The sequence below is a fragment of the Engraulis encrasicolus genome, chromosome 23 (assembly GCF_034702125.1).
Source record: "Engraulis encrasicolus isolate BLACKSEA-1 chromosome 23, IST_EnEncr_1.0, whole genome shotgun sequence".
Classification (NCBI taxonomy): Eukaryota; Metazoa; Chordata; class Actinopteri; order Clupeiformes; family Engraulidae; genus Engraulis; species Engraulis encrasicolus.
This window is the reverse complement of record NC_085879.1, coordinates 17,295,001-17,311,048: the sequence shown is the minus strand read 5'-3', so window position 1 is coordinate 17,311,048 and position 16,048 is coordinate 17,295,001. Positions and strand designations below refer to the sequence as shown.

The window sequence follows — 16,048 nt, the reverse complement described above, 5'->3', positions numbered from 1 at the left end:
CTTACAAAACACGTTCTAAAACAATAACATTCTAGAGGGGAGAGATTATAATCCACTCCCGCCCTGTAGAGGATCCAAAGGTGAGGGAGATATGAAAAATAAACATCCAGTGGGAGGAGGAATGCACTCTTGGAATGTACAGGCCCATTGTCTCTTTACTGTAGATATTCATTCTTCCAGATCAAATTAGCTAAAAGATGTTAGTTGTAAGCAGCTGGACCTCTTTTTCAAGCTGTAACACATGGAGCATAGAGCTTGAATTCATGTCCATTCAGCCCTGAACATTCCCTCACACTCACATTGTACAACGATCACATTCTATTCAGGTGAGAGATTAGACTCCCGTCCCATCCACAATATAATGGTGAGAGCGATTTGAAAAACAAACAGGTAGCTGTTCACACCGAAAACATCAATTCAGCCCTCAACACTCCCTCTTAACCACATTCACACTTTCTACAACGATCACATTCTAGAGGCAAGAGATTGCTATTCCATCCTATCCCCGTCCAGGATACCAAGGTGATGATGATGGTGTATACATAACAAACACAGTGGGAGGTATTCACTCCCAATACGTTCATGGCTATTGACTGTGAACATGCTCATTCATCCAGGTCATTTTAGTCAAAATAAGTTAGTTATAGGCAGCTGGACTTTTTTCAGACCTGAAATGCATGGAGTTCATGCCCATTCAGTTCTTAACATTCCTTCATACAAAATATATTCTACAACCCCATTCCCATTGTAAAATCACATTCCAGATGTGAGAGATTAGAATAACACCCTATGTCATCCAGGATAAGGGTAGTATGGAAATGACAAACAGAGCCAGTATCCTGGATGATATAGGGTGGGATTCTAATCTTTCACATCTGGAATGTGATTTTATTCAGATTGACAGATTGATAACACCTGTGCTGCTCAGTCTTCGCTGTATGCAACCCCTTCCAAAACATGGGGGGTCTTTTCAATGTCTTTTTCAGCCTACCTCCAACTGCTTGCTTGTTATTCGAAAGAAGGAAGCATGGATCAAGGGTTGCTCACACCAAAAAACGCAGCAACAATGACTAAAAGTTTTTTTTTTTTACCTATCTATAGTCGATACTATTAGATAGCAGAATGCTCACAGCCCTTTGTGCTGGTTAAGGGAACGTACAGTACGTGTTGTTTGACTATTGTTATTGATTTAATGGTTAATTTGATTGGTTAATGATTTAATGAAATTCTTAATAGCTGCTTATGGTTAGTCATGGCTCAGCTATGAGTTTCTGGTGTTTCCCGCAAGTCACCAGAATGGCGTTGTGCGTGTGCGCGTGCGTGTGCTGTATGGGTTGTGTTATCAGTGTACACAGCTGAGCAGAGTTCTGTTTGCTTTTGCATTCCCACCGTGTTGGCCAGCCCTGCACCGTATCAGATCAGCTGGCTCAGCGCTCACTCCCTCTGGGAGGCTGTGCCGTGAGCTGGGGACAACAGCACTGTTTGGATGACACCAAATAATACACTCCCCAGCTGTGTCTGTGTGTGTCTGTGTGTGTCTGTGTGTGTCTGTGTGTGTGTGTGTGTGTGTGTGTGTGTGTGTGTGTGTGTGTGTGTGTCTGTGTGTCTGTGTGTGTGTGTCTGTGTGTCTGTGTGTCTGTGTGTGTGTTAAAACTGCTGAAGGGCCCAACATCGGAACTTGGGTGACATGAAATAATAGGCTCCCCCAGCTTTATTTTGTGTGTGTGTTCATTAAAACTGATGCCTGCTGTAGGGGACAGCAGCAGAGTTTGGATAACACAAGATAATAACCTCCCCAACTTCCTTCTCTGTGCATGAGTGTGTGCGCGCGCACACACTTGTATCTGTGTCCGCACATGTTTACTGTATGTTTTCAAACTCTCCCTGCTCATATGGCACAACAACCTCAAGCGATGAGACCGCAAAATAACGGGTCAACCTTTTTTTACACACTCACGCTGGTTTTCCCCTTGCCTTGCACATCGATCCGCCCTGGGCCAGAAGAGAAAGCCGATCTCTCTGGGAAGACAGGGAAGTTTTGTCCTCTCCCTACTTTGTTGAGGGACAAAGTTTTGAAGTTTGGAGGATCGGTTGTCACATAATAAAGTTCTAGCCAGCGAGCTGATTGGTCAGCCAAGCCTGCCCTGACTAAACTGAGCATGCTCTGTCAAGGGTGTCGCCATGTCGACCAACCGGAAGGACCGGTCTCGAGTGTGATGGTGCGGGGACGCTGAGAAATGTGGTGGTGTTTTTTTTCCAGTGGTTCCACCTTTCTCTCTCTCTCTCTCTCTCTCTCTCTCTCTCTCTCTCTCTCTCTCTCTCTCTCTCTCTCTCTCTTTCTTTCTTTCTCTCTCTCTCTTTTTCTCTCTCTCTCTCTCTCTCTCTGGCACACACACACTCAGGCTCTCCCTCTTTTTTTCTTTCTCTCCCTCCCTCACTGGATCGACTCATATATTAGAATATTTAGAATATTCCAGAAGGGTCTCTCTCAGACAGAGGTTGCTGTGCTGGTGTTTGGGGATGTTGGTTGATGTTCAATGGCCAGTGTAGCCCAGCCAGAGGACATGTACTCTGCCTGTCCTTCTTATGGCTCAAAGGTTCTCTTGCTGAGAAATGTGGTGGTGTTTTTTTTTCCAGTGGTTCCACCTTTCTCTCTCTGTCTCTCTCGCTCTTGCTCTCTCTCTCTCTCTCTGTCTCACTCTCTGTCTCACTCTTGCTCTCGTTCTTGCTCTCTCTCTCTCTCTCTCTCTCTCTCTCTCTCTCTCTCTCTCTCTCTCTCGGACAGAGGTTGCAGTGCTGGTGTTTGGGGATGAGTTGTTGTTGTTGGTTGATGTTCAATGGCCAGTGTAGCCCAGCCAGAGGACATGTACTCTGCCTGTCCTACTTTTGGCTGAAAGACTCTCTCTCTCTCTTCCCTCTCACACACACACACATCCACACAAAAACACATAATCACACAGACTTTGGTGAAACATTAGCCCGGCAATATCCTGCCTCCCCTCCCCGATGAAGGTGAGCGTGTTTCTGGAACAGGTGAAGTGAGTTAAAATGTCAGCCCTTTCGTACCGCACCACACCGTACCATACCGGCCCCTCTCTCTCTCTCCTGGATTAATCCCACAATGGGGCCCTTATTCTGGGCAGGGTTTCACAGAGACTCCCCTTATCAGATCATGGATCTCATTTTCAGCGGTGGACTCGCACTGACCCGCTCTCCTTGGTCTGTGCCCTGAACTCTTTTCAGCAGCTCCGGCTTTTTGAAGGCTCTTTTTCTGATGCTAGGAGCCGTCGTTTAGTTTGCTATTGTTAATAATCTGTTACGCCAGCTACAGGGGCTTTCTGAAGAAAGTTAATTTTACAAAGAGGAACTACTTGAGTGTATTAAGTTAGCTATTGTTGTGTTGTAGTTTTGTGTGTGTTGTTGGGGGATAGGAGGTTGATCTTGTTGAATTAACTCAAAATATGACGGCTCCAATACAGGCCTAACCCTCTGAGTTAAATGTTGTTTTAATGTTTGTGCTTGTTGAGGTTGTTGTTGTGGTGTGTGTGTGTGTGTGCGTGTGCGTGTGCGTGTGTGTGTGCGTGTGCGTGTGCGTGCGTGCGTGCGTGCGTGCGCGTGTGCCTGTTCGGAGGGGGTGACCTCGTTGTGTGGTGAGTGTGAGTGTGTATGAAACAATAAGCAGAGCGATGCACGGAATGGTGGCCAGCAGGTTAACCTCAACCCTACGATGACATGCTTGCCCCAGTTTCCTCTCTTTACTCCTCTCTGTCTCTCCCGGCATCTCTCTGTCTCTGTGTCTCTCTCTTTCTCTCTCTTTCTCTCACTTTCTCTCTCTCTCTCTCTCTCTCTCTCTCTCTCTCTCTCTCTCGCTCTCTCTCTCATGCTCTTCACCCTTTCTGCTTTCACTCTCCATCTTTGTTCTTGATCTCCCTCTTGCTCTCTCTCTGTAATGCTTAACACATCCATTCCCCCTCTAATTTCACTCTCTCCATTTTCATATCTTCTTTTCTCTATCTCTCGCTCTATGTCTCTCTTTCTCTCATGCTCCTCACGTTTGTTCCCTCTCGACGTTCACTCCCTCCATCTTCATCACACTCTCTTTTGTGTCGCTCTCTCTCCCTCTCTCTTTTTTTTCTCTCTCCATCTATATTTCCCCTTCTCTCTCTCTCTCCCGCCATCTCTCTCTCCTTCCCTGATTCCTGCCTCTCTCCTCTCCTCTTCCCACAGTTCCCTCTCCTAGGGTTTCTCCCCTCGGTTGTTGTGGAATGCAGCAGTGCCACACTAAACCAAAGCCACATACACACAGTGGCCCCCACATTCACATTCGCCTTTCTCTCTCGCTCTCTCTCTCTCGGGAATCCCAGGCCTATCATTCCATCCCCGTAAGTCCGCCATGACCCCCCCCCCCTCTCTCTCTCTCCACTGGACCAATCAAAAGCCAGAGGGACCTGAAGGCCATGCCACCTCGGCCAATGGGCTGCTTTGTTGTAGCTTGGTTCAAGATTGTGTTTGGGTTTTTCTTTTTTGGGTGAAGAGGCAGTTTGTCTGTAAAGAGATACAACCGAAGCCAGTGAAGATCTCATTTCTCGTTCCTTGAAACAGTATCTCTCTTTTCCCCCGTCGCTGCTCTGGTCGATGCAATTGATTTTCTTCTTTCCCTTACTTTTCCCCCTTGCTTTTTAAGTTGTAAGAGCAACGCAGTGATGCTGCTGCTGCTACCGCTGCTGCTACTGCTGCTGCTGTTTCTCACTGTCTTGGTTTGGCAGTCCAAATTATTCTGAGACTTTCTTTAAATACACAGTCCTTAGAGGAGGGGGAGGAGGAGGAGAAGAAGGAAAGATGGAGGAGGAGGAGGAGAGAGGAGGGAGAGAGGAGAGAGGAGAGATGATGTAAGGGCCAAGGATGGAGGTCACGCTCAAGCTTCATTACCCCCCTATGCTTGCTCTCTCTCTCTCTCTCTCTCTCTCTCTCTCTCTCTCTCTCTCTCTCTCTCTCTCTTTCTCTCTTTCTCTCTTTCTCTCTTTCTCTCTCTCTCTCTCTCTCTGATTTTTTTCTCTTATGATGATGAAGATGAAATGCCCTGAGTGAGATGAATGCAGTGCATCTCAGTGGCAGGTCACGCACACATGCACATACATTATGTAGGTAAGCACACATGCTTTAACTCCCCTCGTGGCTGTGTAGCATGGCAGTCACACTTGCAATCTTCAGAGGCGACTGCTTTTCTCTTTAAAGATTAAATGACCCTGACTAACATTACAATGGACACACACATAAACATACACACACATACACACACACTGTTGCTATGCACTTTATATACTGTATGTGCTTTGAAGTTTCCGGCCTGGCCTCAAAAAACAATTAATCCCCACAGGCATGCAAAGCCAACATGCGCATGCACACGCGCGCACGCACACACGCGCGCGCACACACACGCGTACACACACGCGTACACACACGCGTACACACACGCGTACACACACGCGTACACACACGCGCGTACACACACACACACACACACACACACACACACACACACACACACACACACACACACACACACACACACACACACACACACACACACACACACACACACACACACACACACACACACACACACACACACACACACACACACACACACACAGCAAAGCACACAGCAAAGCACACACTGACACAAGTTGCACGTGTTGTAATTTGCAAGAGCTAAGCAGTGGAGCTGAGCTACTGAGCCTGGTAGTGGAAATACCGGTACTTGACTGACTAATGGACGGTGTGACCTCTGCACCACTCCCCCCTTCTCCCTCTCCTTCCCCCTCCCATATCCCATCATGCACCACGCCTCTGCAGAGATGCCATATCTCATCTGGGCTGTCTAGCGTTCTTGTTGCTTGTTTTGATGTCACAGGCAGTGATGTAGCTAGAGGGGTGAGGGCTTGTGGTTGTAAAAAACCTACACGGCTGAAACAAGCACACACTCTTGACCTGACTTGACTGACTGTGATGGATGGAATTTGGAATGTTGGAATGTGCACAATCATGGAAGTGAGCTATAGATGCTGTGTTTTTGTTTGTGTGGTTAATGCCAGATAAATGGACTTGCTTTGCTAAAGCTAGATAGGACAACTGGAGAGACACATGCATAGAAACACTGCTCTGGATGCAGTCTTGGTGTTTTATTTGGTTAATATGTCGTGCAAAGGCTTACTCGGTGTTACTTTTCACGCTCGCTTACATAGGCCCTGCGATACCTGCAAGGGAGGCATTCTACAGAAACCACTTTTCCCACTTAAGAACCACCCCCTCTTGGCATTCCAAACATTTTTCTTACTCGTGTTTTTGGTGTGAGATTGGGTGAACTAGTAGTAGTACTACGGTCCTGAATAGGTGGGAATTCGTTTTCCGTTGTCACTACACAATAAAGCACATGTTGTATGTAATACATACCAATTTTATTTTCAGCAGCTTCAAATAAAGTATTAAGAGGAAATGAAGGCTGGAGGGCTGCGGCATTCAAGTAGTAAAGTAGGTGCTCTTTGGCTGAGACGTGAAGTGAACCAAGCAATACTGCACACAAGATGGTACTGCTTGGTTCACTTCTTGTCCTGATGATGGCCCTGTAGGTTTTATCCTAGAAGAATACCTTGGCGTCCTGCTTTTTAAAAATGATTGTTTAACGACGTTGCTTATCTCCGATTACATAAACAGCAAAACGCCCTCTCTTACCACTAAAGAGCCTCCCATCATAACATCCTTATCTACCAAAAGACATCAGGCCCCAAAACTTCTCCTGACCTTAACCCAGCCCCTGCCTCGTTAAAACCAGCGTTCCTCATCGGTGATTATGTAGTTAAAGAGGACCCTTCACACTGTTCCTAGCCATAAAATATTATCAACTGTAACATCAGACACATTTTAACTTCTGTCCCTCTCTCCCCAAAGCCAAGTCGCCCAAGTTATGAGTAAACTGAGGGCTAGTAAAACCATGTGAATGAATAGTAAAACGGCAGTGGAAGGCTAAATGTCAGACCGTAATAGCTAAAACCTACCCATTCAAAAGTGTCAGGTTGCACTTATTGTTCTATGTGCACTTTGTATCTGCAAGTGTTGTTTGCTCTGATTATGTATTTTCATTCGTCTACAAAGAGATTTCTTCGTTGTGATTATAGATGCGTGAAGTTTTAATTTTTTTTAATCCTCCCTATCTCCCCTCTGTTCCAGGTGAACGACGTCAGCCTGGCGACGGTGTGCCACAACCGGGCCATTGGCGTGCTGAGGCGGCCCTGCTCTGTTCTCCGCATCACGGTCATGCAGGAGAAGGGCTTCAAGCCGCGGCCCGACCCCCACCAAGCGCACCCTTCCTCGGGCACCGCCGCCACCAACCCTCCCCTGACCTCCACTGGCTCATCCTCATCCAACAACTCCTCTTCGTCCTCCTCGTCCAACACATCGCCACAGGTAACATCTACTGTTACCTGCATACACGTATGTCTGTGGCGATGCCATTCATCCAGGTCATGTTATCCAAAAGGTTATAGTTAAAAGTTACAGTTGTAAGCAATCGGACTTCAATTTCCAACAAGTTGCAAATAAATAAACATAAATAAATAAGCTCCTCCTTCTTTGTAAGCGACTTTGGGTGGATTACAATATGCGGACTTCCGTCCTCCCTTGCTCACTTGCCTGCTTGTTACCTTATGATGACGTCACTCACGACAGAAAATTCATTCCAAATCTTGCAAAAGCACAATTCTAATGTAATTTCCTCCTTTGCAATCGGGATAGTGAATGAAGAACAGTCTACCAAAAATGTTTTGGACTAGGCTGACAGCGGGTAAACTTAATTGTTTTCTCCACAAAGGCGGGACGTCCGCAAAACGCGAGTCTACAAGCACAATTGGAGGAACTAGAGTCTGCATATTGGAATGCACCCGATGTATAAAACCGTCTCCTAAACTTAATGCCATGCAATGTAATGCAATGTACTTCAACTCAGGCCTCCAACCACCATCACCACCACCCACACCCACACCACGCGCACCACCCGGCCCACCCGATCCAGGGCACGGTCACCCAGGTCACCCTGGTGAAGCGGGAGCGCTCGGAGCCGCTGGGCATCAAGCTGATCCGCAAGTCGGACGAGTCGGGCGTCTTCATCCTGGACCTGCTGGTGGGGGGGCTGGCGGCTAAAGACGGCAAGCTGAGGAACAACGACAAAGTGCTGGCCATTAACGGGCACGACCTGAGGCACGGCACGCCAGAGACGGCCGCGCAGATCATACAGGTGGGTACAAATGCAGAACACACACACACACACACACACACACACATGAAATGATGAAGGGTTGGGCATCAACTGGCACAACTTGAGGCACAGCACACCCAAGACTGCATCACAGGTCATGCAGGTGTTTACAGATAGTTCTACATGCATGCATATACAGTAAACACATGTCTGCTGCATTCATACATACCCGTACATGCATACAGTATATCACGAAAGTGAGTACACCCCTCACATTTTTGCAGATTTGTGAGTATATCTTTTCTTAGGAAAGCATTACAGAAATTTCACTTTGACACAATGATTAGTGACCTTTTAACAACATATTTAACCGCTTAAATTTCTTGTTCACTCAGAAAAAAAACAAAATACAGCCATGAATGTTTGAACATGTACTCACAAAAGTGAGTACACCCCAGATTAAAATCTGGTAGAGAAGGGGCTGTGTTGGCTCGAATCGTCTCGAAATGAAACGAAATGAAAAGGGATGAAAGGGGAGGTCATCAGTGTGCGTTTCAACCTTTCTTTGCATTGAACTTTTACATTTTGAGTCTGCATCTGGCTTAAATAGATTGGTGTGAGATTTGAATGCAATCCTATGGAGAATATCATGATCTGCTTCAGTAGTCACAGTGCATGATGACATGCATGTTTCTTTTAGGTGTATTTCAGATTACCAATGTTGACAGCATTCATGCATCCATAAACCATGTCAGTCCCACTACCATGCTTGGCTATTGAGAGGATACACCTTTTTTGTAAAACTCACTTGTTTACCACCACACATGCTTGACACCATCTAAAGCAAATTTGTTTATCTTGGTCTCAAGAGAGATGAACAGACCAAGAATATGGATCACTGGAACCATGTCGTGTGATCTGAAGAGACCAAGATGAACAAATATACTTTAGATGGTGTCAAGCATGTGTGGTGGTAAACAAGTGAGTTTTACAAAAAAGTGTATCCTATCAAAAGCCAAGCATGGTAGTGGGACTGACATGGTTTGGGGATGCATGAATGCTGTCAACATTGGTAATCTGAAATACACCTAAAAGAAACATGCATGTCAACATGCACTGTGACTACTGAAGCAGATCCTGTTATTCTCCATAGGATTGCATTAAAATCTCACACCAATCTATTTAAGCCAGATGCAGACTCAAAATGTAAAAGTTCAATACAAAGAAAGGTTGAAACGCACACTGATGACCAACCTTTTCATCCCTTTTCATTTCGTTTCATTTCAAGACGATTTGTACAATCACAGCCCCTTCTCTACCGGATTTTCATCTGGGGTGTACTCACTTTTGTGAGTACATGTTCAAACATTCATGGCTGTATTTTGTTTTTTTCTGAGTGAACAAGAAATTTAAGCGGTTAAATATGTTGTTAAAAGGTCACTAATCATTGTGTCCAAGTGAAATTTCTGCAATGCTTTCCTATGAAAAGATATACTCAAAAATCTGCAAAACTGTGAGGGGTGTATTCACTTTCGTGATATACTGTACACATAAACACAGTCATGGGTAAGTGGTCAGGGTGTCGGACCCAAATGTTACCATTTCGCTGTGGGTTAGCTCTGAGGCACAGACACAGTAAAGATCACACAGCTGGGTGGATACAGGACACATCAGTCCCTGAAAGTCATGTGGTGCAAATTGCCTAAAATCGATGTTGTTGGCGGCCATGATTTTTATGATGTATTGCATTGTTCATAGGCACAAAACATAAATGCAAATACCAGCATTTTGTTATTTGCATATAAATGGTGTATCATTTTTCATAACCCGATACTTACAACTGGATATGATATTCTTTAGACCAGCATTTGAGTATTCACTAAACCCCGTATGTCTGTCTGCCCGTCTGTCTGTCTGTCTGTGTTTCTCTATTTGTCTGTCTGTCTGTCTGTCTGTCTGTCTGTCTGTGTTTCTCTATTTGTCTGTCTGTCTGTCTGTGTTTCTCTATTTGTCTGTCTGTCTGTCTGTCTGTCTGTCTGTCTGTCTGTCTGTCTGTCTGTCTGTTTGTGTGTGTCTGTTCATCAGGCCAGTGAGGTGCGTGTGAACTTCGTGGTGATGCGTCACCCGGAGGCGGAGGAGGTGGGTGAGGTGGTGGTGATGAGGGGTGCCCGGAGAGCTCCAGAACAGCAGTTCTTCAGGAGACGCTCCACATACATGAAGGTAAAACACACACACACACACACACACACACACACACACACACACACACACACACACACACACACACACTGACATTCCAACACACACACACACACCAACATTGACATTCCCACACACACACACACACACACACAAACACATGCATGAAGGAAAGCACCGGACACACACACACACACACACACACACACACACACACACACACACACACACACACACAGAACAGGTGTGGACACTGACAAATAAACAATGCATTTCCCAGTCACTGTATATGTTATGACTATCTTGTGCCTGGTCTAAATTTCCATCCCTAGTACGTACACACACACACACACACACACACACACACAGTGTCCACCCTCATGTCCTCAGCCTCCCTGCAGTAATGTGCTCTCGTGGAGATGCGTCTGTGTGGTCCTGTCTGCTTGGCTTATTCCAAAGGGGCCTGTGTTACCTCCAGAGGCCCAGCACAGCACCTCCTCCCCTGCCCCTCTCTCCCCCCATCCCCTCCTCTACTCTTCTCCTGCCTGCTCCCTCTCCTCTGTCTCTGCTCCTCTTTTCTTCTCTCCTATGCTCTCCATCCTCCTCTCCTCTCATCTCATCGCCTTTCTTCCACTCTCCTTCCCTCTCTTCTACCTCCCCCCCATCTTCTCAACTATGCCCTCCTCCCCTCCACCACCATCTCCCCTTCACCAGTCTCCTCTTCTCTCTCCCCCACCGCAACTTTCTTCACTTCCTACCCTCCACTTAGTTCTCCTTCGCTCTCCTCCACTCCTCTCCTCTTTTGTACTCTACCTTGCTCTCCTCCACTTCTTCTTCTTCTTCGCTGACTTCAATTCCACCCCCTCTCTCTTTTCCTCTCTTCTCCTCTACTCTTCTATTCTCTCCTCCCTCCTCCTCTCCTCTCCTCTCTCCTCTGCTATCTCTTCATCCATTCCCCCCTCTAGTCTATCTTCTCTTTCTCTATCAATTCCCTCTCCCCCCTCTCCTCTCCTATCCTCTCCTTCCTTCTTTCCTCCTCTCCTCTCCTCTCCTCTCCTCTCCTCTCCTCTCCTCTCCTCCTCTCTCCTCCCTGGAGCCATCAGCTTCATGAGCTGGTTCCCACACCCCCCGGCTCCCTAATCCCCTCCCTGTCACAGCAAAGCCTTGCTCGCTGCTCAGCACTTCTCAAGTGTGTGTGTGTTGAAGTAGAGGAAGATGTGTGTCTTGCACAGGGAAGTGTGCGCGTGTGTGTGTGCGTAGGGAAATGTGTGTGTGCCTGTGTGCGTGCACAGGGAAGTGTTGTGTGTGTGACTGTCATAGTTTGTGTGCGTGCTTGTCTGCGTGTGTGCGTGCGTGCGTGTGTGTGTGCGTGTGCGTGTGCGTGCGTCTGTGTGTGTGTGTGCGTGCGTGTGTGTGTGCGTGTGCGTGTGCGTGCGTCTGTGTGTGTGTGTGTGTGTGAGATTGTCATAGTGTGTGTGTGTGGGAGAGAGCGAGCCTGAGAAAGTGGGGGAGCATCTGTGTGTGTGTCATGAGAGGGAAGATGAAAGGGAATGTGAAATAATAATAGCTCAAGTCAACTGGAGCACGAGAGGCTGGCAGAATAGAACAGAACACAAGAGAGAGCAGCGGGACGTGAAGAAGAAGGAAAAAAAAACGAGTTGAGAAATAGGAGGAGAATAGGAGCGAGGGAATGAGAAGTGAGTGGAAAAAGAAAGTGTTGAAGACTGGAGAGAGGGAATGTCGATGACACACAGAGATGGTCGGAGAGCAAGAAGTAAGGAAAACAGAAGAAAGGGGAGGATGGAGAAAGTCAATAATGAATGGATCAAGAAGGAGTCAGAGCGAGAGGAGAAGAGATGGGATGATGATGGGAGGGGGAGAACTAGAAAGGAAGAGAGGGGGAACACATAGACAAAGCAAAGGAATAAGAGTGAGAAAGTGGGGGTAAAGTAAGTCTACTGTCAAGCGCGGCCTCTGTCTTGACACTGCAATGGAATCACACCCTGGCAGCATGTCACTCTCCTCTCCTACCCCCACCTCATGTCTCCTCTCCTTTCCTTTCCTCTCCTCTCCTCTCCTCTCTTGTCCTCTCTCCTATCCTCTTCTGCCATTTCTTCTCTCCGGCCCCCTCCTCTCTCCTCTCCTCTCCTCTTCTGCCTTCTCCTCTCCTCTCTCCTCTCCTCCTCTACTCTCCTCCTCTCCTCTCCTCTCCTCTCCTCTTCTGCCTTCTCCTCTCTCCTGCCCTTTCCTTTCTCCTCTCGTCTCATTTCCCCTCCTACCCCCTACCTCTTGTCCTTTCCTATCCACTCTCCTCTCCTCCACTCTCCTCTCCTCTCCCCTACTCTCCTCTCCTCTCCCCTCTCCTCTCCTGTCTCCCATCCTGTCTCCTCTCCTCCACTCTCTTCTCCACTCTTCTTTCTCTTGACACCGTGCTGGAGTCGCACCCGAGCAGCGTGTCACTTCCTGTGTGCTGCTGAGGGGGTGCAGAGCAGATGCTGCAGATGCTGGTGGCTCAGGCTGGGCCCTCCTCCCCGCTCTTCCCCCCTTCTCCACAGACCAGGCCCTCCTCCCCGCTCTTCCCCCCTTCTCCACAGACCAGGCCCTCCTCCTCTCATCTCCTCTCCTCCCCCATCTCCCCACCTGCTCTCAGTTCTGCCACCCTGTATTCCCTTTCTTCGCCATTACCTCTCCTCTGCTCTCCTCTCCTCTCCCCTCATTCCTCTCCTCCCTCATTCTGTCCTACTCCTCTCTCCTCCTTCCTCCACCTCCCCTATCCTCCAGCTTCCACTTGCCTTCGGTTGCCTCCACTCCACTCCTCTCCTTTATCTTCTCTTCTGCCGCACTTTGCCTCGTGTTTCTTTCCCTTCCCTTCCCTTCAATTGCTTTTTCCACTCCTCCAATCCCCTTCACTTTACTTGCCTCCTCTTCGTCTGTGCCACCCTGAATTCCCTTACCTCTCCCCTCCCCTCCCTTCCTTTCTTTCCCCTCCTCCTCTCTCCTGCGCTTCCCCTTTCATCTCCTCTCTTCCCTTTCCCCCACTTTGCCTCATCCTCCTTTTTCCTTGCCACCTTCTTCCTCCCCTCTCCTCCTCCCCCCACCCACTTCACTTCCCTTTCTCTCCCCCTCTCTCCCTCTCTTCTTCTTCTTCCTCCCCTCCTCTCCTCCCCCTTACTCCACTTCCCCCTCTTTCCCTCTCTTCTTCTCCCCCCCCATCCCCACTCCACTTCCCCTGGCCTGTCTCCAGATGAAAGGCTCCAGTGCTGCCACTAGTGCTTACAGCGTGGCAGAGCAGAGCAGAGCAGAGCCACTCTCCCTGATCAAAAGGTGCAGGGCTGGAAGTGGAAAGGTACGGGGTAGGGAGTACAAGTAGGGGCTTTTTACCTTCCCTCCCCCTTTTCCTTCCTTTCCTTCTCTGTCTCTCTCTGTGGTCTTTTGCGTGCTGCCTTCTCACCTGAAGTGTGTGCCTGCGTGCCTGCGTGCGTGCGTGAGTGAGTTTAGCTCAGGTGGCAGAGGATCAAAGCTGGTGACAGTTAGCTTTGTCCTGCTGGGCAGGAGCCTTTGCTCTGGCTGGGGGGTGCAGTGCCCTGCTGGGTAGGAAGGAATGATACTCATCCTCCTCTCAACCCCCCCACCCCCCTCTACACACACACACACAGGAGAATAGGTGAGGTGAGGGAGAGACACTGTAATGGTGGCTGAGAGTTTTGGCACACTGTCAGAGCCGTGAGTGAGAGTGTGCCTGTGTGTGTGTGTGGGGGGAGGGGGGGGATTTGAGGGTGTGTGTGTGTGCGTGCCTGTGTGTGTGTTTTCTGCTGGATCAGGGATGTGCCACGTTGACGTGTTTGTTTGCACAAGCAGTATCCCCACAGGAGGTCACTCCATCCGTTATATTTTTATCCCTCCTCCCTCGCGTCCTCTCTTCCTCTCTTTGCCCCCTCTTTTTGCCGTTTTGCCCGTCTCCTTACCCCTCCTCTCTCCCTTTCTCTCCTCCTCTCTTCCCCTTTATGTCTCTCTCCTGTGTCAATTCACCTCTGTTTCTCTCCCCCTCCCTTTCTCTGCCCCTCTCTCTCTCTCTCTCTCTCTCTATCTCTATCTCTATCTCTATCTCTATCTCTATCTCTCTCTCTCTCTCTCTCTCTCTCTCTCTCTCTCTGCCTCAATTTCCCTCTGTTGCTCTCCTCCCTCCTTCTCTTCATCGTTCTTTCTCTCTCTCCCTCTCTGTCTCTCTGCTGCCCTCAGAGGGAAAAATATTGTTGTGCCCCAGGCCAAATCTTTTGATTAAAAAAAAACCTCCTCATCCCTGGAGTAGGAGTCTGCCAGAGCAGAGTAGGCCAGCATTGGGTGACTGACTCACTGTTTGTATTGCTTTCATAATTTTAAGGTCAGCAGTAGTGTTTATGAACTATGAAAACTAAACGGTTTCCACTGACAATTTGCCCTCTTGCTGAGGCATTTGGGGGTCGAGTATATTTTTTTGATATAGATTTGTCAGAGTGTGAAAAATGTTTTTGATCGCTGGACTATGATGCAGTATATATTTTTTTTTATTGATGTTCACTTAGTTTCTGTGCACCACACAACCTAACATCATGCACTGTGTATCAAAGAAGTGACTATTTTGTACTCATGTGGTAGTGCACCCAAATTCAGTGTAGTATAAAGTAAGTATAAAGTAAGAGAAATAGTATAAAGTAAGAGAAATTCTTCTGAAGCAATTCTACAGCAATTCTGTGATATGTGGTCCATGAGTATTTGCACATCCACATCAATGATTGTGTCCAGTGTTTCCCACAGAAATTTTGGAAACTATGGGGGCAGCCGGGGTTTATTTTGTCCGGGGGGGGGGGGGACGGGTCTTTTTTTTGGGGGGGGGGGGGGGGGCTGTGTAAATGGCGTAAAGGGCGTAAATGCAAAACGGCAAAACAATGACTACAGTATGACATTGGCGCATGGAGAAACTGTAGGCCTGGGCCTATATTTCAGCCATTTATATTTTGAGAAATAAGGCTACATAAGATTTTACCCATGACTTGTATAATAGTAGTACATTGTCATTGTCAAAAAATGCAGTACAGTGAATAATTTCTGTTTACAACACAGTTTCATTCGTCCCTCATGCAGGGGTCTGGGAAACAATAATAAAACAAAATAGGAGCAGAGATAAGAATTTAAGAGCACTGTGAAATTGTTAACGCATAGACAAAAAGGGTCTTAGAGGGTAGGCTATGCCTTTTCCCCCACACATATCTGTAGGCGTACACATTCTACATGAGGGGTGCTGGTCACAGGGCCAGTTTTTTCCAAATTCCTCCCATTAAAAGGGCTGAACAACATATTACACATTTATGTCTATATTCACATTCATTACACATTAATTTCTATATGCAGCCCGATGTCTCCTCTGCTGTGTCAATGAAGGTCTGTCACCAAACTCATTACAACTATAAAACAAAGCCTAGGGAGTGTTAGTAAACTCATCCCAACTGTCCCTTCTCTGAAGGTTTTTTATATTGCTCCCAAACCCAAGTAAACTACAACAACTTGACTAGGCTTTTGATCCCTGTCTTTCAAGCACTTGTGGTTCTCTCTATAGCAGGG

General features: G+C 47.5%; 1 protein-coding gene across 3 annotated transcripts in view; it reads left to right on the top strand.

Annotated features, from left to right (window-relative positions):
* The window catches only part of lnx2b (ligand of numb-protein X 2b), a 54,227-nt gene that overhangs the window by 31,404 nt on the left and 6,775 nt on the right, over positions 1–16,048 (top strand). For all 3 annotated transcript variants that reach the window (XM_063189780.1, XM_063189781.1, XM_063189782.1), the window contains exons 6-8: positions 7,228–7,464; positions 8,003–8,290; positions 10,337–10,471. In XM_063189780.1, the coding sequence (XP_063045850.1) occupies positions 7,228–7,464; positions 8,003–8,290; positions 10,337–10,471 (660 nt within the window). The remainder of the gene's footprint in view (positions 1–7,227; positions 7,465–8,002; positions 8,291–10,336; positions 10,472–16,048) is intronic.